This window comes from Podarcis pityusensis (assembly GCF_964106645.2).
Source record: "Podarcis pityusensis genome assembly, chromosome: 15".
Classification (NCBI taxonomy): Eukaryota; Metazoa; Chordata; class Lepidosauria; order Squamata; family Lacertidae; genus Podarcis; species Podarcis pityusensis.
In genome coordinates this window covers 41,003,243-41,029,687 of record NC_138040.1, presented here as the reverse complement: position 1 = coordinate 41,029,687, position 26,445 = coordinate 41,003,243, and the positions used below count along the sequence as shown (strand labels likewise).

Sequence of the window (26,445 nt, the reverse complement as noted above, 5' to 3'; positions counted from 1 at the left end):
CTTAATTACACACGATCACATTTGTATGTTTTCATAACTGAACACCCTGCAAACACAACAAAGTTGTTGTGTGATATATATTGTGTGAAGTTACGCATGCAAATTTAATGTTTAAAATGTATGGCTAGTTCAGCAATAATCATGTGGGTGCTTATATTATTTATATTAGTCATTAGGATCTTAATATTCTCTACAGGGATGAATATTATCATATTTATTATCAACATACAAATGACAGCACACATGTATTTTATATCCCATGTAAAGATTTCTAGCTGTTCTACCCTTGGTGGGGGCCCCGGAATTATTCCCCACCCTGGGGCCTGAACTCTTTCTCGGTGGCCCTGAATGTAATTTACAGTACATAAATTAGTTATGTAAATTAATTTACAAAAGTTTTATAATTTTGCCACAGTGAACAGTGAAAAAAATATTGTAGTTTTTGGCAGAAGATGAACTGCAGTGGAACAGAAACAGCGCTGCAAGTAGTGACTATAAGGCAGAATGGAGAATGGTGCCTTATTGCTTCACTATTGACTCAAACAGAGCCAACCCAAAGGTGAAAGATTAGATGGAACACATGCCATCCATGTATAGAAACTGACTGGCACTGAATCTTACTCCAATACTGGTAATAGAACAGTACCTACTACATTAAGGTAGGTTTTTTGGGGGTAGGGAGTAGGCAAGAGTACATACCATACACAGGCTGTCATCCAACAGAGGGAAATAACTGGGAGGTTTAGGAGTGACAGCCAGAGGGCCATTGCAGCTGCTTTCCAGCATCTGCCACTTGAGGCAGTTGCCTCACTGTGCTTTATGGTAGAGCCTGCCACAACTCCAAATTTAGGAGCTTTAATTTAGAAGCTATTACTTCCTGATACGCGGGAAGGAACATAGTTCAGTTATGATGAGGTTACTGTTGTTATTTTGCCTCAAAGTCTTCATTTTGGAAGAGTAATATTCATCTAGAGCAGGGAAGGGGAACCTGTGACTCCTCAGATGTTATTAGACTATGACTCTCAACATCCCTGGCAGGGGCTGAAGGGGGCTCAGAGCACAACACCATCTGGAGAGCCATCAGTTCCCAACCATCATCCAGGACTCCAGGCTATAACCCAACATTCCCCAGCATATTTTAAAAAGTTTTCAAAAGATTTACACCTTTCATCATGTGCTTGTGTTGTTCCAAATATAACCCGGTTGCAGCAATTTCCACTGATTCAGATGAAAAAATTGTTTTGTTGTCATCACTGAGATCTATCCACTATGCTGACTTAAACATGAAATCCTAAGGGAAGCAATATTTTGGCTGCTTTGTTTATGCAACAGCAGAGATTCAACAGTAAACAGCCATTTCTTGGTTTCGTTCCATGCTGTGGGCCACAAAGAGAGAGATGGATCTGAATCATGTCCAAATATTTTAATATCTCATTGGCTCTTGGGGGCAGCTGTTTGGTCTATAAAAAGCTCAGCCAGACCCCCCCACACACACCCTGACCTCTTGCTGAGAATTTATTGTTTAACACTGAGGATGTTTGAGTCTGATTATTTCAATATAATTATATATACACATGTCATTTTCCCATATTGCACAAGGGTCCATCTGTTGGCTCACAAAATTTGAATGCTGAGGCTCCAAAGATTTAGATGTGTTCTCTTAGGCTTGATATCCCAGGGTTGTTATCATCGCACACACTATGCACCATGCTTAATTTTGCCTTCCTGCCTGCTTTCAACAATCTGCTCAACTGAGTTGTGCCAGCAAGGTTAAAAGATTGGGAGTGTAACATCTCCATGAGTCCAGTGTTCCAGAACACACTATGGGTTGCATTCAGCTAAATCCTGCTTAGAGTAAGCTCACTGAAATTAATGGACCTAAATTAGGCCACAGCCACACCATACAATTAAAGCACTATGACACTACTTTAAACAGTCATGGCTTTCTCCAAAGTGTACTGGGGGCTTCAGTTTGTTAAGGGTGCTGAGAGTTGTTAGGAGACACACAACCCAATCCTCCTCACAATTTCTTGAGTGGTTTATTAATCAACTGTCCCTCAAAGGGAATTCTGGGAATAGTAGCTACAGTCCTTGAGACTGTCAGGGTTGATCCCTGCCCAGATCTCAAAATCACACGAGGACCAAAGCAGGTGGGGCCCTCTAGCAGATTTCCACACCACTAATAACTCTGAAGAAACGTTGGACCAGGACATTCCTATCCCAAGGCTGGAAGTCTCCACACCAGCTGCCTGGGTTCCTGGCTAGCTTTTAGAAATCCCTGATCTTCCCCACGGCCCCAACAGCAAAGAAGATGATGAGCCAGGTAGAAAGCTGAAGTTGAGTGGTAGAAGACAAAAGGAAGAAGTTCCTCACAGAGCTCATAGTTACACTATAGTTACATGCTGGTGTGATCTGGGGCTGAGATTGTTGGGGAAGGGGGGTGGTCCAAGCAGTCTCTTCGGTTCTCGCATTGGGCTCTTCCCTGTTTGTTGTGGCCGTGGCAGTTGCAGCACTGGTGTCGATGGCGTGGGGACCAGCCAAACCATGCAGCTGGTGTTGGTGGTCCCTCACAGCTCTGCAAGGCCATGGCAACTGCCATCTTGCCTCCCTTTTTCTCTTTTTAAAAAGGGATTCCCCCCCTCTAATTTTTAAAGATTATTACTACTCCCCTTTTTATTTTTGTTTTGTTATCATTTCATTTTAGCTAAATACTCGCCCCCCCTTTCCCTCTCACCCTCTCTGCCAATTTGAGGAGGCGGGAGAGAGCTGCGTTAACTTTCAGCTGAGTATACCAGGACCCAGAACTAGAGAGAACCTCACACTAGCTTGTTAAAAACTACCTCCAAAAAATTAACCTTTCAACTTTCAATTTTTGGTTTATTCCTTCAAACCTTAATTTGAATCTCCATTTTGATTTTGCATTTTTATCCTCAAAGAAAGAGGGGGGATGTTTACATTTTGATTTTTTAACTTAACCTGCCATTTTTAACTTGATTCTCAGTCTTGAACTCTGACTTTTACCTCCAAACCCTTACTCCTACTCTCACACTTGCACTCTTTACCCTCATTCAATAATTTAATCTTCCCCTTCCCTCTCCCCTACACCATTTCCCTTCCTTTTCTTTTCATTTTAATCTTCATCTATCCTCTCATTCTACTCTTCCCTCTACACCCCACCCCTCCCCTCCTCCTCCTCTCTTATATGAGTGCATACACACACACAAATTCAGACACATACACTAGGGTTGCCATTTGTTGGGTTAAAAGTCCAATCTGTAGTTAAAAGTAGAAGTCGAAGAGGGGGGGAAGATTTGCTCTTCCAAATATGGCAACCCTATCTGATACCCACACTTGCATAATATTTGCACAGTAAGACTGTGACAGCACTTTATTAAAACAAACAAACTCCTTTTACAAGTTAGTGTTAAACACCCTGCAGTAGTAAAGTACAGTAAATTATACATAATGTTTTAAGTATGCCATTACTGCCCCCTTATTTTGTTCAGAAGGCTGTCAGCACTACAGGTGTTGGCAGCTGAATCTGATGACCAATCTAGCCCTGCTGATACTGTTGGATGTAGTTTCCATTATCCCTGGCTATTGGCCATGCTGGCTGGGGCTGATGGCAGCTGGAGTTCCACAACATCTGGAGGGTCTCAAATCAACCACCTTTTTGTAGAATAAACTCCCTATTGTAAGGGTCAGCAGGAATTATCTTGCAAGCTTTGTCTCTTCATCCACCTCCTGCCACCATCATTCTAGTCACTATTCATGAATTGCAGGTTAACTGTGAAAATTGGGAGTCTCCTGCATGCATGGTGTTAGGTCAGTTTTTGGCATGAATCTCTGTGTGTGGTGAAACTGATCACCCTTGTAGCTGTGGGGTACAGTGGAAGCAAACTCTGGTCAAGAAGACTCTAGCTCATGTTTTAAATTAGCCCAAATGTCAATTTAAAGGACAGAAGTGCCAGTCAAGCTGAGATCATATATCAGGATGCAGCAGACTTATGTACAGCTCTGAGTAAGCTTCATGAGGTTTCTAAGCCTTGAGAATATGTCAATTGCTCCAAATTGTAAATAAATAAAACAAAACAAAACATCTGTTTTGCAGGCGTGTGTCTCTAATGTCATTACCAATGTGGGCTTGAATTTTCATGAGAAAAAGTAGGGTGAGGGGGGGAAAGACAGGAAGTAGGAATTTAAGGGAGATTAAAAAGACTGCACCCCAGTGTTAACTTCACTACTTCTCCTTTGTTTCAAGTTTAGTTTTGCTCAGATGTTTTGCAAGGAACAATCTATTAAGAGTCTCATAGTTGTTGGTGAAGGAGAAAAAAACCCACCACCCAGTCATTCAACTTTGCTGTGACTTCTGGCAAACTTTAAGTGGAATCCTGATATGCTGCCAAAGTCTGTTAAAAATAGTGATGACAGATCTCCCATTCTTTTTGGGTGCAGGGGAAGTGAGCAAGATACAAACTTATTGGCCTATCCTCAGTGTTGAAATGTCCTGTTTTGAAGAAGCATGCGCTCAATGAAAACACACACAAATAAAACTGTATTAAGAACACGCAAATTGTGCCACCACACATTTTCTTTAACTTCTTCATTTTTTAATGTGTCCAACTTTCTTTTTTATGATTTGGTGAGTTTATCACATGATAAAACAAATATACTAAACGGTAAATGTATGGGGCAGTGAGGATGGTATTAGAGCTGCATTATAATGCCAGTATTAGACATTTCTTTTCTTCCCTTCCTTTCATTTTAACTTGCCCATTTCAAAGGCTAAGAACAGCAAGGCAGCAAAAGAAGTGGCAACCGATGCCCATTGGGGTAGGTGGGGTTGGGGGCAGGGAGACCAACCAAGCCAATTACAGGCATCCAGCTAATTCTAGCTTTGCCCCATCCTTCTCCCTGCTGAGCTGTACAAGGGGCAACACTGAGACTAAGGTGGAGGAAGCTGGCTGGCTGGTGCCACCTCCTGGACTTTGTAAGTAAGAAGGCAGGGCAGGTGGCCTGGAGACTGGCTGAGGTCAAGTTGGTGGGGCAGTGCCCCATTCGCCTAAATGCAACAGCCTCCAGTGAAACAAAAGTGTCTCCCAATGATTCCAACCAGTGATGACCCTTGAGCTGCTAAACGGCCCTCTGATCCTGCTCAGGCTACCATCAACAGAACAAATAGCATTTTTGCTGAGTCCCCATCTCTCCTACAGTTCACCCTGCCCCAAAATCTGCTTGGAAGAGTTGGGGTCACCTCTGGAACAGCAGGGGAGAAGGTTGTGTGAAGGGCCTGCAGGAGTAGGGGGAATCAACAAAAACACATCCCTCCTCATTCCATTGGCAAAAGAGCCTTTGCTCAGTGCAAATGCCACCATTAGCTAAAAGTGCAAAATCTGACTGATAAAGTTGAATTATCTCGATTGTAACTGAATCCTGATTCTGGGAAATGTTTCTGGAAAATGAGGTCTTACTGGCCATGGTGGCTATGCCTTGTCTCCACAGTTGGAGGCAGTGATGCTTCTGTGGCTCCCAGCAACTGGTATTCCGGAGGGGAGAGTGCTCTTGTGCTTGTTTGTGGGTTTCCCAGAGGCATCTAGTTGGCCACTGTGGGAACAGGATGATGGACTAGATCCAGAAGGCTCTTCTTATGTTCTTATAGTCCTCACAAGGATACTTATTACTCACTGACTTGTATATGTTAATGTGCCATCCCTGACTGACCACTCACTGAAGAAGTAAACCTATGTTTAGGCTCTACTATTTCAGACTGTAAGTGGGGCTAAAGTTGTCCATTAAAATAAAAATTCATCCACCCAGGAAACTAGCCATCAGTTCCAACTAAATATTTTCCATGATGTGCTAGTACTCCAGGCTCCCACCCAAGAACAGCCACAGGTGTACTTTCTTGTAAGCAAAAAAGCCAAGATTTATTCTAGTGGACTAAGAGTGTATAATTGGAATGAGAAGAGCAGGAAGTAATTCAGGTGCCATGAGGCACCAGCAATGACAATGATCAAACCACCTCAGGAGAAGAGCTCCAGGGGACTCTAAAGGCAGGAGGCAGAATTCCAGGACCAGGAGCTTTGATCTGAAGCTGCACAGGAGCAGGAAGTTGTTTCAACAATCAGCCCCGTTTGTCTCACATGGTTTTAAACAGAGGCTGGCAAATGCCTGACTCACCAAGAGCTCCTGACCTGAAGATGGGCACCTCTGTTGCCTTGGAGAAAATGCATGGCTTTGCGCCTTCCCTGGAAGCTCAGTCCATGCTGAGGAACTCCCCCTCCTTCATAGCCTAGCAGGGGTCTCCTTGGCATTGGATGGGCCCAGCTTCTACCCCTGAGCCAAGGAAGAGCCTGTGAGACTTCTAGAGGGAGAGTCTCAATGGGAAGGCCCAGAGGCTTGAGGGGAAGGGCCCTGATCCAGGGCCAGTTGCTCCCATTCGCCATCCTGATGAGAATCCTCAGGGAAGGCCACAACACTGATTTTCTGTGTGCAGAATCTTTTATTTGTATTTTTGTAGTAAGGGACATTACATCCTATGAGAGTCTACCTGCAGTCTATGGGACAGCCCAGAAACGGGTTTACTGTCTCAATAAGTATAATGTAGCCACATGTCCTACTTTGCACAACAGAGTCCTCTCTTTGAATACTGCCTGAGTACAAGTAAAAATCAAGAGCCATCAGAAGGGAGAGCCAGGGGGCCCTTGAAGTCGTCCCTCAACAGTTAGCATCTAATACTGATGAAGTTTCATGAGGGCTTAAAAAAAAAAGTAAACTGAAGTGGAAATGTGGAGAACCACGATAAGAAAAATGAGAAACTGAAATTGATAGATTTGTCCATTGCTACTGAGGCAAGGGCAACACGATGCCTCCCCCATTCCATGCGACAAAGGCTACCAAACCAGCTGTTGATGCTTCCTTCAACACTGGTAACACCACATCTGAGGCATGGCTCACAGAGCTCTGTCCAATTCCCTTGAAGCAGCCAACTCTCTCTGCCTAATGGTGGGGCCAGCCCTGCTGGTACAAACTGTAATACAGAAATACAGAAATTGGTTCTCACCGTGAATATCTGTTTTCAGAGTAGATTGGAGGATGTTCATTTGACAGGATGACTCCTCCCAGGCCAGGAGGAGAATTAAACCTCTCAAAGAAATGTCTTCCATTCAAATGTCTTGAAAATCTAACTGGAAGCTGCCATGGGGGACACACAACAGTGATATTACCTCAGCTTTATTGGCTGCCACTTTCACTCTAGACCCAGTTAAAAGGGTTTCAACCTTCAGAGCCTTTAAATGGCCTGGAACCATAATATTTGAAGGATTGCTCTTTACCATATAAATCTGCTCACATTTAACTTATCTCTCTTACTTGATGACTATGATGGCTCAGTTCTAACTGATGTCAAGGACAGAGATATTTCCTATTTTGATGGACAATATCCTCACTTACCCCCAGCCCAATTATGCCTGTGCAGTTTGTTTCTTAATCACGGGTCATTTCTACCCATGGTCTTCAAGCGCATCAGCAGAAGCTACTCTTAGCAATTAATTCCCAAGGAGTGACAAGGGACATTAAATTATTCTCTGTGCAAGGATTCTTCCACATCCATATGTTTGCCGCCAAGTTAATTACTGGTTTCACTGCTAAGGGGGTTTGCTACTACTTAAACACACATGAATGCTTCGCAGCGTACCACACAATGCCAGACAGATGCAAAGTCTGGAAAAGAAGGAGAAGAAAGTGAACTTTATAAATAGATGCTCGAAGGTGATGCAGCTCTGCTGAACCAAATGCTTTAGAGAGATGAGAACCGGAATTGCAGCAAAAGGAGGTTCAGTTTTCTGGGACTCATCAGTGCTCCAGATGAATTGTCTTCACTTTGGAAAAAAGGAAGGCTAGATTGCAGCCCTGTTCAAAAATTCAAACGTGTGTCTGGGAGGAAATGCCTACTGTCACCATCTTCATTCTAGTCTCTCTCTCTCTCTCTGACACTGGCGCACACACACACACACACACACACACACACACTGAACAGGGTTCAATATTCAGCCAATGTGATTATATTGTATATGATGTGTACTGAAGCACCCTGTGCTTGTAACATGAAAAATAAAGCATATATAATATAATAATAATAATTTATTATTTATACCCCGCCCATCTGGCTGAGTTTCCCCAGCCACTCTGGGCAGCTCCCAATCAAGTATTAAAAACAATACAGCGTTAAATATTAAAAACTTCCCTGAACAGGGCTGCCTTCAGATGTCTTTTAAAGATAGGATAGCTACTTATTTCCTTCACATCTGAAGGGAGGGTGTTCCACAGGGTGGGCGCCACTACCAAGAAGGCCCTCTGTCTGGTTCCCTGAACCTCACTTCTCGCAATGAGGGAACTGCCGGAAGGCCCTCAGCGCTGGATTTCAGTGTCCGGGCTGAACGATGGGGGTGGAGACGCATCTGGAAACCTTTCTCTGTCTGTCCTCTTTATGTTAAGCTGGTGTGAGATTCTAGGCCAGGCATCCCCAAACTCGGCCCTCCAGCTGTTTTGGGACTACAACTCCCATCATCCCTACCTAACAGGACCTGTGGTCAGGGATGATGGGAATTGTAGTCCTGAAACAGCTGGAGGGCCAAGTTTGGGGATGCCTATTCTGGGCCTTAATTACATTGCTCAGAAGGGGCAATTCTTGGGGTGGGGGAGCACCCCAGTCTTGTTCTCTAATGTCTCTAGGTTTTATCTGGGTTTTAAAATCTTAATTACACATTAGTCCTGCCCCATGAACTTATTCAGGACCAGAGACAGAGCAGGATGGGGTGATATTTCCCAGGTCAGATGGTAGGGACTGTGCACAGCTCTAATGAAAATACATTTTGGGGGTCATTATATGAATATATAATGAAAATACATTTTGTCTTTAAGAAGCTAGACAAAATTTAATTGTAAATATATAAATCTTAGTATTTTTCTTGTTTCTTAGAATTCCTGAAAAGTGCTGGGTACTGTCTACTAGTTATTAACAAAGAAGACAGAATAGGAGACTGATTTGCATAAGCTAATTTATGTGTATACAGTAGGTGCCAAATTTAGAAATAATTGTTATAATTTAAATTGAAATATAATCTCTCTCCCCATAGTGGTAAAAACCGTGGCCAGGTGAGTCGTGTGCCTGCTCATCTGCTGCCAGTTGCTAACTGCTAATGGCTGTCTTCAGGATCCCTGCTCTCCTTTCTGATTATTCATCTCTGTTATAGACTTAGGAAAGCTGTTTGTCTCTGTGCTTATTCTCTATGCCAGGCATGTCCAAAGTCCACTTCCGGGGCCTAATTCGGCTCGCTGGTTGGTTTCATCCTGCCCCTGCGGCAATTTATTTCCTGGGGTAAAATCCTAAGAAAACCTCAACAACTTTGGTCGGCCCTCACGGCCCTTCACTTCATTAAATCTGGCCCTCTTTGAAAAAAGTTTGGACACTATGCATTTTGACAGCTCTTGTGATACCAGCAGCATAGCTAGCCGCTTGGGCGCCTGGGGGTGGGGAAACTGCCCATGGGGACGGCTCAAGCCACCCACAGGGAGGGGCGAACCTGGGCAGGGGCGCTGCACAGAGCCTCTTTGGAGCCCACCCACTGCCTCCCCCTCAGCCACCCTACAGCTGAGGGGGAGGCGACAGGCCGCCCCCACAGTGTAGCGCCCAATGCACCCCACTCCACCTCCTAGCTACGCCTCAGTGAGATACCATAACCAATTAAAAAAACAATTTTATTTATAATTTTTCAACAATTAAACAATTCAATGTTTCAAATTTAGCAATCAATCATTCCACCTACAACTTCTCCTCCCTCCCTCCATGGTTCCCTCAAAATTTCAATTTATGCTGCATATTGCAGCTACTCTATACCAGGGGTGGCCAACTCCCAAGAGACTGCAATCTACTCACAGAGTTAAAAACTGGCACTGATCTACCCCCTTTTTTGGGCTGGGGGGGGGGGGCTTTTTTGGAGCTTTTTTTAGGGAAGAGGAAGGCCCATTTTTAGGGGTTTAGGTCAAAGTTGTATAACTTTTTTTAGGGTGGGGGAAAGCCACATTTTTAGGGGTGCCGGGCAAAAATGATGAGCTTTTTTTAGGGGAGCCAAATTTGTTGAGCTTCTTTGGAGGGAGACAGTGGACTACCAGTGATCTACCACAGATGTCCAGTGATCTACCTGTTGAACGTGCCTGCTCTATAGTATACCTTTACCTTTTCTCACAATACTGTAAAAACAATGTTTACCCTCACTGCTGTTATTACTCAAATCCTTTTTGCATTTTAACATCTTTACACTGGGTTTTAAAGTAATCTGTATTTTCCAATCTTCTTTAAAATCAGTCTCTTTCTGATCTCAAGTTTTACATGTCAAGCTTGCCAATTCTACATATTGTATCAATATCAGCTGCCATTATTCTTTAGTAGGTACCACCTCATTATGCCATTTTTGTGCGTGTGATATTTGTGCTTGTTATGTAAAGAAATAGGTTTATCAGTTTTTTGGAATATCTCCTCCAGTTATCCCTACTAAAAAAGCTTCTGGTCCTTTTGGGAAAGTGAAATTTCCTTTTCATCTCCCAAAAGTCCTTAGCTACGAGCCTTCTACTATTTTACATTTCCAACAAAGATTTGATGTTGATTTATACATTTGGGTTAATTTACTAGGTGTTAGGAACCATCTATATATCATTTTTATAAAATTCTCCCTCAAGGTATAACATGCTGTGAATTTCAACCTGGATTTCTACAACTTTTCCCATGATTCTAATTCTATGATATGTACTATATCTTTAGCCCAGTGGATCATAGCATATTTAACTATTTCATTGAAAGCATAACCAAATTTTGTTTGATGATAGTTGTCTACATTTCAATACAATTGGATCCCATTTTCACTCAAGGTGGCAGACTGAACCTTTCAAAACTGCACTGTTTTGGGGGGTTTTCTTAGCATTCTGAAGCAAGGCTGGGCACTTTCCATTAGTTCTCTTTAAGTTCTCAAACAGCTTTTCCAGCTGAGGACTCCTTCAAACAGAGGACTGTGCTCCATAAAGTAGATGTGGCCACTTCAGCAAAGTTGTGCTTTGGATCCCAACAACAGAGTTAAAAGGCTCATTAAGAGTCTTCAACATGCTTCAACAGGCCCTTATTAAAAACTAAAGCAGCCCCCCTTTTTCTTTTGGTACATCTGCTTTTTAATTTACTTCATTTCCTGGGAGTTGCCCTCTTTCCATAAAAGTGGAAGATTTTGGTGGTGTTTTTTCATTTTATTCTGCAGCTAAGGGGTGTGTGGGTGTGTTTACTGCTCTGAGCTGACAGCTGTAACATTTCCATGTGCCTCCTGACGATAAAGTGCCAATTTGGTGGCATCCCTTGATTCCTCCACAAATACATTACACAGAAGCTGTGATTACGGCTTGTTCAACAATCAGGGCTCGCCTCGTGCAGAGATGAGTTAAAATGGCAAGGCAATGGAATGAGGAGGAAGAAACACTGCAGTGTTCCAATTAATGCAACTACATGCCCATTAGGTAGGCATCACTTGGCCACACCTGGTCTGCGGACATGGTCCTTTCCTGCATCATTCTTCCTGTCCCCATAAAGCTGAGTGACTGTTAAGGAGGAGGAGGGTTGCCTGAAGGGAGAGGTAAAGGAGAAGAGTGAGGAGGGATGTTGAGGGTAGAAGGAGAGAGAAACACAGGAGACACTCCTCACTTTCAGGGTTATTTTTAAATCCCTCCTTACAGAGTACACATACATCCAGGCACACACACCAACAAGCTACCGTTGCTATTTTCTTGCATTTCTCATGCCCTGTGTCTAAAACTAAGGAACTGTTAGTTACTAAAGCTGGGGGAGATTTTTGTTTGTGTGTGAGAAAGATTTTAAGAAGATAAACAGTCATGCAAAAGTGTTTCCCTACTTTTTTTGGCCACTGTTTTATTTCAGGAAGATAACGGGCTGCAAGTTAAAGCTACCGGTTCTTTTGAATGTTCGTCAGAGGGAAAGAGATAGAGATGATGCAGGAAGATATGGGCTGCAAGTTAATGAAAGGAGCCCCCACCCTGGGCTCCCCTGAACATTCCTCAAGTCACCCCAGGGTGCCATGGAACACTGGTTGAAAACCACTGGCTTAAGGTGAATTCTGGCTATGAAAAGGTGAAGATGAAAGAGTCTCTCTTCCCCCCACCCCCGTTGTGTTGCAGTATCAGGGACAGGCAGGGGTCTGAAGGGTGGGCAGTGGAGACAGGGGGCAGGATGATGGTCCAGGGGAAGGGGCCAGTGAATTGTGGGGTTTGTTGCCACCCATGAGGCAGAAGGAAGAGGAAGAGTCTGGGCAGTCAGAGATAGGAGAAGGGGAGGCAGGGGTAGAGTTGCACGAAGGTGCAGAGGGGGAAGAGATGATCGCAGACAGAGTCTGGCCATTAGAATCTCCTCCATCCCCTACACCACTGTCTCCAAAGATGAGGAGGGGTTTAATGTGACGGGAGCTGCACAGGAGAAGTTGCCAACATCCTATGCACAGTATGCAAGAAGAGAGGGTTTAGATGTGCTGATGGAGGTGTTGGTCCAACTGTCTGGGTCAGAGCACAAGTCAGAAAAAGAAGGTGCCTACAGAAGCAGTGCATGTAATTCTTGCACCTTAGGAACTGGTGTAGTCAAGTGCTTTACCAATAAAGAAATAAACTTCCAATTGTGTATCTTCGGTGGTTTTCAACTAGTGTGCCATGGCACCCTGGGGTGCCTTGAATGATGGTCAGGGGTGCTGCGGGCAACACTGGTCTCTTTCTTTCCCCCCCTCCTCTGATGCCCTCTTGTGTCTCTGCCTCTCAAAAGCTTGCACAGCAGTGTTTTCCTCCACCGTATGCAAACTGTGTAGGTCTGTGGTAGTGAAGAGTTAGAAGTTGTACTGTGTGTAACTTTTATACTGACAAAAGAACCAGATTTATTAGTCCTTTGATTGCTTCCTTCGTGGGGAGGTCTTTAGAATAGTACATGAAGTGAGGGTGGGTTCATGCATGACCCAAGACTGAGAGACTGAGACTCAGTTCAAAAAGGATTAATTGGAACATCAAGAAGAACAAGAATGGCAAAGGGGGCACTCAGCCCAGGCCTAAGGTACAAACTCTGTGCTATTTTTCTAGAAAAAGAGGTGCTGGAACTCATCACAAAAGTCTTCCTTGTTCTCTTATAATGGCAACAGTGCCAACCTGAGAGGTGCCGGAACTGAGTTCCAGTTTTTATTGCTGCCGTAAATACAATTCTGCCCCTTACAGCTTTTCCACAGTGATTTACAGCTAGGAATGACTTTGACAGAAGACCACAGGTATTTAGGAGCAGATTTCCCACTACAACACGGCAAAATTGTAATCTATACAAAGACGCCGTGGCTTGGGCGCCCACAGGCTCCGCGCTGCCCCAAACGGTCTACCCACCGCCTCTCCCTCAGATGTAGGGTGGCTGAGTGGGAGGAGGCAGGCAGACTCCTCGGAGGCCCCACAGAGCGTCCTGCCCCCCGCCCCGCAGGCAGCTGGCCCCATCCCCGTGGGTGGCAGGCCCTGCCCCTGGGCACAGGGCACGTACACCGCCCCAGGCGCCCGATCGGCTTGCTCCGCCACTGAGGGCGGTCTCCCATTCAGGGGTTCAGATTGGGATTGCTGGATATTTTCAGTCCCACATTTTATAAGGGAAGGAATCCCCACGAGCATGTTCAGAAAAAGTCTCTGTAGAAGACTTGTAAGTCTACAAAAAAATATTTTGAGTCCATAGCACATGAACATCACCGAATCTTAAAGGAGTCATCTACCTGGGACCAACACAGTGACTGTAGGGAGAATGGATATTCGAGTGACCAGGAAAACAACCAATGAGCTGGGAAACTCAAAGACCCCCCTCATCATGAATTTACGAAGTGGCCCTAACTTAAGCAAGAAATTATTTCACAGTACCAGACATCTCCACACCTCTGCCAGACTAATAAAGAGATAATACTTGTTTGTCCCCATAGAGTTTTTATAAAAATTTTCTGTTTTAGAAAAGGGATACTGGACTAGTCAGATCCACCAGTACCATTGAATAAAGTTGCTGTAATTCCAAGTGGTGTTCAAAACCAATGTTACTTGTTTATTTCAAATCTTGCTCGCTCATTCCTTTGGAACTGGAGGCTGGGGTGTTTATTTCCACATTTTGTATCCAATCTTTGCATAAGCTTACATCTAACAAAAAAGTGTCTTTTAAAAGTTGCAGAATCACACTGGTATTCAAATGCATCCTGCCTCCAAGCAGTTGCCAACAGTTCCAAACGACCAGTACCCTGGAGTTATGATTGGTGTTCTTCTGAGCGTTCAAAGCAAGCTGCATTCTAACTGCCTCAGAACTCCAAGGAGCAGTTGCTATGGTGCTCCGACCAGCTTCACTCTTTTCAGGTCCTCTCCTAGATCAGACACTGGAAGAGAAAGACCTGGAAAAAGCCCTCGCTCTGGAAAAAGACTGGTTGAAGAACTGATTCATGTAGGTGCATATATGCAGCGCTCCTCAGTTCCCCACCAACATAGCAGTGTTTTCTCAGATAGGAACAGATTGACTTTTATTTCCTTTTGTCCTGTCTGAGAACCACTTGGTAGGCTTTTCACTGTGTGTGTGTGTGTGTGTGTGTGTGTGTGTGAGAGAGAGAGAGAGAGAGAGAGAGAATGAGGACTAAAGCCAGAAAGGATTCTTTCCTGAACAGGAGCTGTATTGGTCTGTTGCACCAACTTTCTTTCAAGGGTAGAATGCATAACTTTGGTGGGATCATGCCTGACATTTTACCAATGGAGAGGGAAGGGAGGGGAGCATAGGAATGCAGAGGAGGAGTGGACTAGACAAGAGCCCAATTATCTGCATGGAGGGGGTCCCTAGAACAAAAGGGGTTGTGCCGTTGTGCAATTTCTTCACCCCTGGGGAAGTCTGATTCCTGGCACTTACGATTGCAGGTACAGCAGACTTTTCCATTCCTACGTCTCAAGGTGGGAAATGCAGAATTTGCCCTAGAACGATGGCATTGTTTTAGCTGCACATCACTATTTGCTCAAACTTTCGGAGATGTCCATATGATACTGTGCCTAAGTATCTAACGGTTATCTTTTGTCTGTCTTTTTCTCCAGCATGCCTTCTATCGCCAGCCTTCCCAGCGCTAAAGCGGAACTTCCACCCCAGGCGCATGATGGGTCCTTCCCAGTCCGCCTCTTGTGCAGGGTGTCCTGCGTGCAACTAGCTGCCTTTCTCCTGGCTGTCCTGGGCTGCCTAATGAGCATCTGCTCCACATCTGCCAACCTTGACTGGAGAGTGTGGCAAGTAGACAAAATCATGGGCAGCAACCAGCAGGGCGTTGTGGGCATTGGCATCTGGGGTGCCTGTTCTGTCAGAAGAGTTACTATGAAGAAAACTAACATGATATGCATACCATTCAATGATGAGGAGTCCCTGCCAGCTGAAATCATTGTGGCCCAGGACTTGATGCCAATGGCCTCAGTGGCCACTGCGGTGACCGTTCTTTGGATGGCCTTTGCTCTATGCAACATCTTTGAGCCGGGAAAAGACGAGAATTTCATTGATACCTTCTTTTCAATTGGAGGAAGGATAGAGTTGGCAGCGGGTACTTGTGTACTGATTCCCATTTCATGGAATCTTCATTCCGTATTAACAAACGAAGGAATTTCGCTTCCGGAGGTTTTGGGAGTGCCTCCGATTCCCACAGAACAACGTGCTGGAATGGCCATCTATGTTGGGTTTCTTGCTGCAGCTTCGCAGCTGTTAAGCGGAACTCTGGTTCTGGGTGAAAAATATTTTTGGAAAAGGAGTGAAATAAACCCTTCCAGGCAAAAATTTGTAAATGACCCAGAAAGTGTTACAGACACCGAAAACCCAAAGCTGAGGATGAAATACAGACAGTACTTCTCTTCTGTGACACTGGAATGTGAAGAAGAAAAACCCCCTATCTGGCGGAGATGTCAAAGTCGTATTAAAACGGAAACCATGCCAGGCTCACTAGCAATATGGCTAAGGAACGGTTCCCGTCCTGTGACTGGCTTTTTTTAAATGGAAGCAGGGGACGTTGTGTATATTTATTTTCTTATGCATATTCTGCTGGGTTTTTTTTTAACTGAATGCTTCTGGGATGCTTACAACATAGTGTTAACTATAAATGGGGGAATAAATGAAAAGTATAAAACTGTTATATTTAGATATTAATTTATGCTATATCTCTTTTAGCAATAAAAAGAATGTTATCTCATCGCAAACTTATGCTGGAGTGCTTATTTTGCTGCAGACTCGACTGTCTATGGTGCTTTTTGAATTTTCTTCGGAAACACTGCAAATCGCAAAGTTCTGGGGCATGCTTCCTCTGTGTGTGTGTTTGCAGTCTGTTTTACAGAGAATACTGGCCAAGCCTTTGAGTGCCTGTGTGCTGCTCCCAGCCCTGGCCAGCAAGAACAATGACCAGGGACACCCGGTTTCAGTGATCCAGAGAGACCTAGGCCATTTCCAGCTTTAGGCAGAATAAAAAATTAAAAATGATGGAACACAAAACAAAATAGCGCCGCACACCAAAGAAGTGAGATGTAATTAAATATGATGAAATATCTGCGAACAAAAAAAGAACCATGTCTTTTACCAAATCACATCTCTCATTTGCTTAAGTTTGCAGCTCTAAGCTGAGAGTGGGTGTCACATTTTGGTCTGCTGCAGGTAGAAACAAGCTGAGAGAAGAATCAAATACCAAAAATATTGAGAATTGACTAAATCTGAGGCCCACTTTGAGGTTTTGCCCCAGGCCAAATGCCCCCTGCCACCCCTCTCCCCAACTGGCCCTGCTTACAGGATTCCTTCAAAAACTCCTGCTGCTGAACACCAAACATGACAGGGGAGGGGGCCCCAAGGAAGGTCAGGTGGTACCCGGTGCGGAAAATTTCTTGTCACCCCCCCATTTATTTATTTATTTATTTTTATTTTTGCCTGCAAAAATGGTTTTACGTTATTTCATAGTATCTTACAAAGGAATGTGGATTCTGGGCCTCTGATAACAAGTAGGCGACTATGGACAGATACTTAAATCTACAGGATGGATTGTGTTTTGGCTTGTGATATTTTAATCATATTTATTGTTTATTTATTTTTAAAAACCTGGTTTACCAAAAAGTGGTTTACCAAAACAAAAAAACAAAAAAAACCCCACAGCAGTAAAATAAAGAAAAATTAACAATTCTACTTTAAAACATACAAAAGCTAAAATATTAAGATTAAAATTACTACAAGTTCCTAAGCATCTAGGTATGCTTGCCTAAAGAAGAATGCTTTCAGCAGGTGCCCGAAAAGAGTCTAGCAAAGGCACGTGCTTTGTTGCAATAGGCGGGGAGTTCCAAATAATAATAATAATAATAATAATAATAATAATAATAATAATAAATTTTATTTATATCCCGCCCTCCCCAGCCGAAGCCGGTCTCAGAGCGGCTAACATCAAATGTGTAACACATTAACATAAAATCAGACAATCAATTAAAATACATCCTCAAATCAGATCAGGATCAGAATAAAATCCAATCAGATGGCAACCCGCAGATTAGGGATTTGGGACCTTAAATGCTCACCAGGCCCAACTGTTTGTGCTGAACTTATATGGGCCTGTGAGAAAAAATTGGGAAGCCACTTTCATGCAAGTTCTTATGAAAGGGGGGAGGGAGTCAGACTGAACCCCGACCAAAGGCCTGGCAGAACAGCTCCGTCTTGCAGGCCCTGCGGAAAGATGTCAAGTCCCTCAGGGCCCTAGTCTCTTGTGATAGAGTGTTCCACCAGATTGGAGCCACAGCCGAAAAAGCCCTGGCTCTGGTTGAGGCCAGTCTAACCTCTCTGTGGCCTGGGACCTTCAAGATGTTTTTATTTGAAGACCGTAGGTTCCTCTGTGGGACATACCAGGAGAGGCGGTCCCGTAGGTACGAGGGTCCTAGGCCGTATAGGGCTTTGAAGGTTAAAACCAGCACCTTAAACCTGATCCTGTACTCCACCCGGAGCTAGTGCAGCTGGTATAGCACCGGGTGAATGTGATCTCTACTACTGAGGGGGAGGTTTTATTTATTGTGATTTCACCATGCTCCGTATTATCTGAAAAGGAAAACATTTCTTTAAAAAACAGGACTGCACAGCAGCAATCTAGTCTCATCAGGATCAGTGGGACTTATTCCTGAGCCGACGGTGCATAAGATGGGCTGCAATCGTTTGCACCCCTCGCATCCAACTTGTACCTAAAACTTTGCACAAGCCTGCACCAGAGAATTGTAGAAGAGGAGGGGACCCCTGAGGGTCATCTAGCCAAACCCCTGGGGCAATGCAGGAATCTCAACTAGACCATCCCTGACTGATGGCCATCTGTCTTCTGTTTTCCCCCTCAGCCAGGACACCCAACAATGGAGACTGGAGGTGGGGGGAAAGGTAAATTTTGACAATGGGGCAGGTTTGTCAGGTGTGCGCAGGAAAAGCTTGCAGACTTTACACAGAGAGGAACCCCACACAGGTTTCCCCGCATGTAACGTAACAGGCAGGGAGCCAGCTCAGATAGAGAGAAAGACATTGGGGGAGGGGAGGGGGAAAGAGTGCCAAAGTCCGCCCATTTGATCCTCTTTGGGATGGGGGCACTAGGGCTCTGGGACCACCCTCCCCAAAATATTTACTTGTCTTCAATGTATTGTTACCACTGTTATTCTATAGTACAGATCCTTTTTAAATTAAACACTTTCTCTAAAATTAAAATGGCAGAAGTAATCAGTAGCATAGATATCAAAGGAAAGGCGTGAGAATAGTCCCTAATAGATACAAGGGAGACCCAGATACACAAGCACACAGAAGTCAATAATCCGGCCTTGGGGAGAGGGGTGGGAATGTACCATTTGCTGTACTTAGCCTTGAGATGGCTAAGTTTAATGAAAGGGCTTAAAAAATAAAAGTCTTGTGTCAAGCAATATTTTTCTGCAAAAGCATCAGACTGGTGGCCAAAAGTGTGAACTTCATTAAAGGTAAAGGTAAAGGGACCCCTGACCGTTAAGTCCAGTCGTGGATGACTCTGGGGTTGCGGCGCTCATCTCGCTTTATTGGCCAAGGGAGCCGGCGTACAGCTTCCGGGTCATGTGGCCAGCATGACTAAGCCGCTTCTGGCGAACCAGAGCAGCGCACGGAAACGCCATTTACCTTCCCACCGGAGCAGTACCTATTTATCTACTTGGACTTTGACGTGCTTTCGAACTGCTAGGTTGGCAGGAGCAGGGACCGAGCAATGGGAGCTCACCCCGTCGTGGGGATTCGAACCGCTGACCTTCTGATCAGCAAGCCCCAGGCTCAGTGGTTTAACCCACAGCGCCACCCGTGTCCCTTCATTAATAGACCCTATTTAAAGGAATTGTTCAATTAGCCACAGAATTGCTTTGCTGCTTTTTCTCCTCTTCTTTGAATTCCACAACTGCTTTTGGGGGTCCTCGCTTCATGCAGGGGAGGCTGGGGGCAAAGGGGAGGCCGGTCTGCCGAGTGTCCAGGGCAGCACTGAGCTGCTCCTCCCGGCGCCACATGCGGGCAAAACGAGGTGGCAGCACTGCCGTGGTCCCCCACGCTCCACTTTCAGGTGCAGCAGAGGCTTTCCGGAGGGGGATTGGGGCCCGAAGGGGGTGCACAGACCAGGCAGTGGCCTTGGCAGGCTTCCCCGGCAGCCCGGAAAGTCGCCTAGATGAAGAAAAGGAGACTAGGCTGAGTAGATTCGGCCTTGGCTTGCCTTCGCCCCCAACCCAGCTGGCCAGTCTTGACCCTGCTCCCCTGAATGGAAATTTCAGCCTTCACGACAGGAAAACAGCCAAGTAAACAGCTATTTTCGTGGAGGAGGATATGAACTGATATGCATGAAGTTTCATATATAACTATATAATTCCTAGTGTAGTAAGGTAAGACCTTTGGGACAGGCATTTAAAAAAAAGTTTTTTATGAACCGCCCTAATAGTGCAGTAATTGTTCCTTGAAAATTTGTCACCCCCTCCATGATGGCACCTGGCGCACCCCGTCCCCCCTTCCTACGCCCCTGAGTATATATTGTTACAAAAACCTGGTGTCTGCCCCTCCCTCTCTCTGGCAAGCAATGGCAAGAGCGCATGGGGCAGACACACAGGGTCTGTGCCCCTTTGGAGAGCAGAGACATGGCAGAGACTGCGGTGCTTTAAGAAACAGGATTTACTCGCCTATTTACACCTTCAGTCTGCATGGGGGATGCCCAGCTCCTACAGCAAGCACAAGTACCCTTCAGGCTGCTTCCCTCAAAGATGGATCACAGCCTTCCTTCCTCCTCCTTCTGCCCAGAAACCCTTGCTTCAAGCCTCCCTTTTCCTGACCCCTCAAACATACAGTTATCCCCGGCAACCTTTGTGACATCTGACTCCCCAGGCCAAAGGGGAGTTCAAAGTTATCAGAGTTCAATGACACATTCCAGCCAGGTAAGACACTCATGGAGGGTGTAGAGTTGGACTGGTGATGGATGTGGACCAGGGAGACTCAGGATCAGGATTGGATTAAAGCATACTAAGGCCCTATGTCAAACTGAAAAGGCCCCATAGCAGGGCTGGATTAACCATTAGCATGACAGAAATTCCCCACACAAATTGCTCAGCTGAGCAGTCATTTTCTCAGTTGAAGTATATTAAAAATCCCAGTCAAACAACTATGCAACAAGGCAAGGCTGGAAGCCTCACATCTACAGAAGCAGATGTGTTACGTAAGATTATTTCTGAGTATCTAATCAAACACTTCGCAATTAGAAAAAGTAGGAGATTTCCCCCCAAATATACATAAAGTGGAAGTATACAAAAATAAACATTATTTCCCATCTTAATGCAGGTTTCATTTCATTTCAAAGAATGCAATTTTATTTTATGGTTTATTATTGTTGATATTTTGAATTAGATTTTTGGCACACCAAAATCTTTTAGGCGCTTAGGGCCTCTAAAGGTCTTGATCCAGCCCTACTCCATAGCATTACCCCACTGCTAAGTGCATTATTCTCACAGAAAGGACAGTGGAAATGGACCTCCAGGAGCTGTAGGAGAGGAGCAGGATACAGAAGAACTACAGGAAAGGCAAACTTTCGCCACCTGTCCCTGCTCTGCTTTAGCTGCTGCTTTTCTCTTTAGGGAGAGAGATGTTCCCTCATCCCTGGAGGACACCCGCACCCACCAACCCAATTTGCAGCTGCCTGCCTTGAGGGGGGAAGAGCTACATTGCTGAGCTGACTTCTGAGCTAAGGGGTGGGTATCTGTGTTTTAGATTTATCTGCTGGTCAGTGTGTGTATTATTTTATAAGGGAGCCAGGAATTATTTATCAAATCTATCATGTGCCTAGGAAAACGTACCTTGGGCCACGTGGGGGCAGTAGATGGGAGTCCATTTTCAGTGGCCTTGGATGAGGGGTAGCTATGGAGCTGGATCAAGGGTGCGTCAAGTTGAGGGGAACTCACCTAGCCTGGACCACGGCACAGGGCGCTGCAGCCTGTGTTCTGTTCTGACACTTTTTCCAGCTGAAGGTTTGCTGGTGGCTGTGCCAGGCTGCCGGCGGGTCTCTGGGGGCTGCTTATAAATGCCAGGTTGGTTCACAATAAGATATCCCTTAAGCATGATCTAATGAAGGATGAGAAGGCTGACTTTGTGTGCATAGCTGAGAGCGGGGGGGTGGGCAGGGTGGAGTTTGCTTGTGCCCCCAACCAGTGTAGGCATTGCATCCAGGTACCAAGTGTCTGAACCTTATGTTAGACCAGTGGGAAAGATGGGGGGTTCTGTTATTGTACCTTTATATTTGAATATATACTAAGGTGAGGATGCAGTGGAAAACCAGCAATCTATCTAAAGCATATATTGCAATAAGATTATTTGCATATGAAATACCTTTAAATGAAAATACCTTGTGATTTCGTACTTAGCATATACAGTCTTAGTGCAGTCATGCCTCTGCTTACGTATCCCACTGGATATGTAAACTTTGGGATGCGAACGCAGCAAACTCGGAAGTTTTTTCTAGGTTTCGCCGCACATGCATACGCAGACGCGGTCCTCCGGTTGCGAATTCCTCGGGATGCGGCCAGACCTCCAGAACGGATCCCATTCGCAACCGGAGATACCAGTGTACTAGTATCACAGCTTTTCTGAATAGATTTATAAATACAATATGGCAAATGATGGTGCAACCATTAAATATATATTTGTCATGTCAAAGGTGTATGTTTTCCATTATTTCTTAACCAATAATGTAAAACTTGGAATCCATTAATTTTGGGCATTTAGAGGTCCCTCATGAATGTGAAGCCTTAAGTTGCAGCTGACCCAGCTTGTGCCTGGATAGCTCCACCCCCTCCCTCACAAGTTGGGCTTATTCTGATCTTGGAACCACTTCACTCTTTGCCCCCTGGCCCCTGCCCAGCAGCCGACTCTCTTCTGGCCCCTGCCCCCTTCCCCCCTTCCTGTCCCTTGCCCCTTTACGCTCCAGCTATAAGGCAATGGAGAAGAATGTCCTGGCCTGTATATTTCTGGCATACTCAGATTTGGCAGGAAGGAGCTGGAAAACCTCTTCCCACAAGCAAAAATTCAGTGAAATGACTGATACGTCTGTTAAGAGCCTGGAGAAATATTGTGCCAGATGCACGACATTCTCCCAAGTAGAGTGCATCAAATATGGTGCACGGACTTTTCAGCAAGATCTGCAGAGCTATTTGCAAAATCCCTATGGGCTAAAAGGATTCAGAGGATGCAAGCAGTATCCCAAGACTTTTGAAAAACCAAACTTAAAACATTGTAAGGCAACAACGTGACAATCACTTTCAGATTTCTGGCATTGCTTATATATTTTTGGCCATAGGGAAGATAGATGGCGCTTGTTCCTTAAAAAAGGCATTTTATTTTTTGTGTGTGGTGCAGCTCCTGTGGTTATTTTTATTTATTTATTTTTGCAAATGGACATTATCATAAATCTTCATGGAACCCATGGAAGAATGATTAGAAGCTAGATGCAGCCAAGCACGTAGGCAGATGTGGAGGATTTCAGAAACTGAATTTATAGAAGAGTGACTTGGTTGCATAGCAATGTCTCTTTGTCATGGATTCTTCCCATGGAATCTTGGGATTTTAGGCCCAGGTCTCTTTAGCAGAGAATTGTACAGTGGTACCTCGGGTTACATACGCTTCAGGTTACAGACTCCGCTAAACCAGAAATAGTGCTTCAGGTTAAGAACTTTGTTTCAGGATGAGAACAGAAATCGTGCTCCAGCGACGCAGCAGCAGCAGGAGGCCCCATTAGCTAAAGTGGTGCTTCAGGTTAAGAACAGTTTCAGGTTAAGTACGGACCTCCGGAACGAATTAAGTACTTAACCTGAGGTACCACTGTAATGATATTCAAAATGCTACAGTACTTTAAGCACCATAAGACATATTATGAATTCAATATATTACATGTTCTGCTCTGTTAATAGTTCTCTTCTGTTCTGCCTTTGTCAGGCCACACTTGGAGTCATATGTCCAGTTCTGGGCATCACAATTTAAAAAGGATATTGACAAGCTATAATGCATGCAGAGGAGAATAACCAAGATGACCAAGGGTCTGCAAACCAAGCCATATAAGGAAGAGCTGAGGGTATGTTTAGCCTGGAAAAGGTGAGACTGAGAGGAGAAATGAAAGCCATTTTCAAATGCTGTATCTAAAAGGCTGTCACATGGAGGATGGAGCAAGCTTGTTTTCTCCTGCTCTGGAGACCTGAACCAATGGATTAAGAGTACAAGAAATGAGATTCCAATGAAACATCAAGAAGGACTTTCTGACAATAAGAACTGTTCAGCAATAGAATAGTTTGCCTCATTCCTTGAAGGTTTCTAAGCAGAGGGTGGATAGCCTTTTGCAACATATGTTTTAGTTGAGATTCCTGCATTGCAGGGGGTTGGACTAGATGACCCTTGGGGTACCTTCCAACTCTACAATTCTATGTCTACTCAGAAGACAGCCTCATTGATGATGGATTCAGAAGTGGGGATTATTGCATTAGTTTTCCTGGTTCTACTGCTAGCACTTCCACGGTTCCTGGTCCTCCTTTTACATTTCGCATTATGGAATTCTGGCTTTTTGATTGATTTACCCCCATGTCACACTAAATTTCATTCACACCAGGGGCCATGGTGTGACACATCAGTGAACATGCCACCACACTCTATGTACTTGTTCTCCCGTGATTCACACATGAAAATGGTGGGAAAGAACTGTATGCCAAAATACCATTCCAAATTTCATCACATGGTGTGATCATGAAAACCACTGGAAAAATATAATGCTAGACTCCCACAATTTCCCTGGTTATTGGGGGTTGCAAACAGATTCCTCCCACCCAGCAGCAATTCATGCAGAAATAAATGGTAAACTTCTCCTAGTTTCCATTAGATTTCCCGAAGTGAGTTTTACATTGTATGAAAGATCACATAAAACATAAAAATTATCAGGTAAGGAAATGTCAGGAAAATGGAATAAAGTGCTGTCTGGATGCGGCCAGTGTCATGCAAAGGAGTTGTTGATTACAGCTGACCTCCTAAGAAGTAAATGTATTACTGAGACGGGACAAATGTCCCAAAGTCCAGTGGTCAGGCGAGCCTCACATTGGCACACACACTCTCTAGCCAGACTATTCGCAAATTATCGGCCATGTCTGGCAGTGACATACTCATTCTGGTGTCTGCTCAGAATCTGAGTAATAAACAACATATCTGGAGCAATTACAATTGAAGTTTTATCAGGCTCTTCTAAGATTTTGTTACATGCAGTTTTAACTTACACAAAGTCAGGAGGTGACTCTTGTCTGAATCATTTAACTTCATGTATTCTTAACTAGTTTCCCTGCCTTGTTGGAACAAGTGCTAAATAACTACAAATCCCAGTCAAGTGAGAGAATCTGTACATGGTGAATAAAAATTGGACACGTTTCACTTCTCTTTCAGTGTGAAAGATCATTGATGCCGAAATCCAGCATCGCCTGAGCTCTGTGAGTGCAGTTTTCTCCTGACTGAAGTGCAGAGTGTTTGAGGACCGGGACATTCGCAGGAAAACCAAAATGCTTGTTTACAAAGCTATTGTACTACCAACCTTACTATACGCTTGTGAAACATGGACCACTTATAAACACCATCTCCAACTCCTCGAAAGATTCTATCAACGGTGTCTCCGAAAAATTTTACACATCACTTGGGAAGACAGGCAAACTAATATCAGTGTACTGGAAGAAGCAAAGATCACCAGTGTTGAAGAATGATTCTTCAACATCAACTTCGTTGGACTGGTCATGTTGTGTGGATGCCTGATGATCGTCTTCCAAAGCAACTACTCTATTCCGAACTTAAAAGTGGAAAGCATAATGCTGGTGCTCAACAGAAGAGGTTTAAAGACTGTCTCAAGGCAAATCTAAAAAAATGTAGTATAAACACTGACAACTGGGAAACACTGGCCTGCAAGCGCTCCAGTTGGAGAACAGCCTTTACCAAAGGTGTCATGGGCTTTGAAGATGCTTGAACTCAGGACACAAGGGAGAAATGTGCTAGGAGGAAGGCACGCTTGGCAAATCCACACCGTGATCAACTCCCACCCGGAAACCAATGTCCCCACTGTGGAAGGATATGTGGATCCAGAATTGGCCTCCACAGTCACTGACGGACTCATTGTTAAAAGCATGTTTATGGAAGACAATCTTACTCGGCTACGAGTGATCACCAAAAAAGAAGAAGAGACTGGAAGGCATGTGTGTGTGCCGAATGTGGGCTTCACGCAGGATGCCACTGAAATTTGAGATCCTACTGTTCAATCCCTTGCATCAAAATGAATTCATTTAAAGGTAAAGGGACCCCTGACCACTACGTCCAGTCGCAGACGACTCTGGGGTTGCGGCGCTCATCTCACTTTACTGGCCGAGGGAGCCGGCATACAGCTTCTGGGTCATGTGGCCAGCATGACTAAGCCGCTTCTGGCGAACCAGAGCAGGGCACGGAAACGCCATTTACCTTCCCACCGGAGCGGTACCTATCTATCTACTTGCACTTTGACGTGCTTTCAAACTGCTAGGTTGGCAGGAGCAGGGACAGAGCAACGGGAGCTCACCCCGTTGCAGGGATTCAAACTGCCGACCTTCTGATCGGCAAGCCCTAGGCTCTGGGATTTTAGGGGAACACAACTGGTTCGGTCACACTGGGCATGGAGCCTTGGAGATGGCACAGCTATTATGTAGACTGGAAGGCATGTGTGTGTGCCGAATGTGGGCTTCACACAGGATGCTGCTGAAATCTGAGACCCTACTGTTCAGTCCCTTGCATCAAAATGAATTCATTTAGCACGGTGCAAA

At 44.7% G+C, this 26,445-nt stretch overlaps 3 protein-coding genes and 1 long non-coding RNA gene across 8 annotated transcripts in view; 2 read left to right on the top strand and 2 right to left on the bottom strand.

Moving 5' to 3' along the window:
• LOC308463824 (claudin-34-like) overlaps positions 1-26,445 on the bottom strand; it is a 312,859-nt gene that overhangs the window by 142,580 nt on the left and 143,834 nt on the right. Inside the window, exon 1 of one of the 2 annotated variants that reach the window (XM_080982604.1) lies at positions 15,622-15,706. The exons of the other annotated variant lie outside the window; for it this stretch is intronic. The gene's annotated coding sequence lies outside the window, so the exon portion shown is untranslated. Of the gene's footprint in view, positions 1-15,621; positions 15,707-26,445 lie in introns of those variants that run through there. 2 annotated transcript variants of the gene reach the window in all.
• Positions 1-26,445, bottom strand: part of ADRA1A (adrenoceptor alpha 1A) — a 53,653-nt gene that overhangs the window by 8,515 nt on the left and 18,693 nt on the right. The window lies entirely within an intron of this gene.
• LOC308463827 (claudin-34-like) lies at positions 14,375-16,102 on the top strand (the record flags this gene model as incomplete). 2 transcript variants are annotated; one of them, XM_080982610.1, is made up of 2 exons in its annotated part: positions 14,375-14,536; positions 15,169-16,102. In XM_080982610.1, exon 2 carries the CDS (start codon positions 15,170-15,172, stop codon positions 16,100-16,102), a length of 933 nt encoding a protein of 310 aa, XP_080838736.1. In that variant the 5' UTR covers positions 14,375-14,536; position 15,169. The 2 variants fall into 2 exon arrangements, with proteins under 2 accessions (XP_080838736.1, XP_080838735.1); XM_080982609.1 differs by having other exon boundaries at positions 14,375-14,540.
• Positions 20,569-25,048, top strand: LOC308463890. The gene is made up of 3 exons (XR_013979781.1): positions 20,569-20,807; positions 21,223-21,336; positions 23,573-25,048. It is a non-coding gene; the product is annotated as an uncharacterized lncRNA (long non-coding RNA).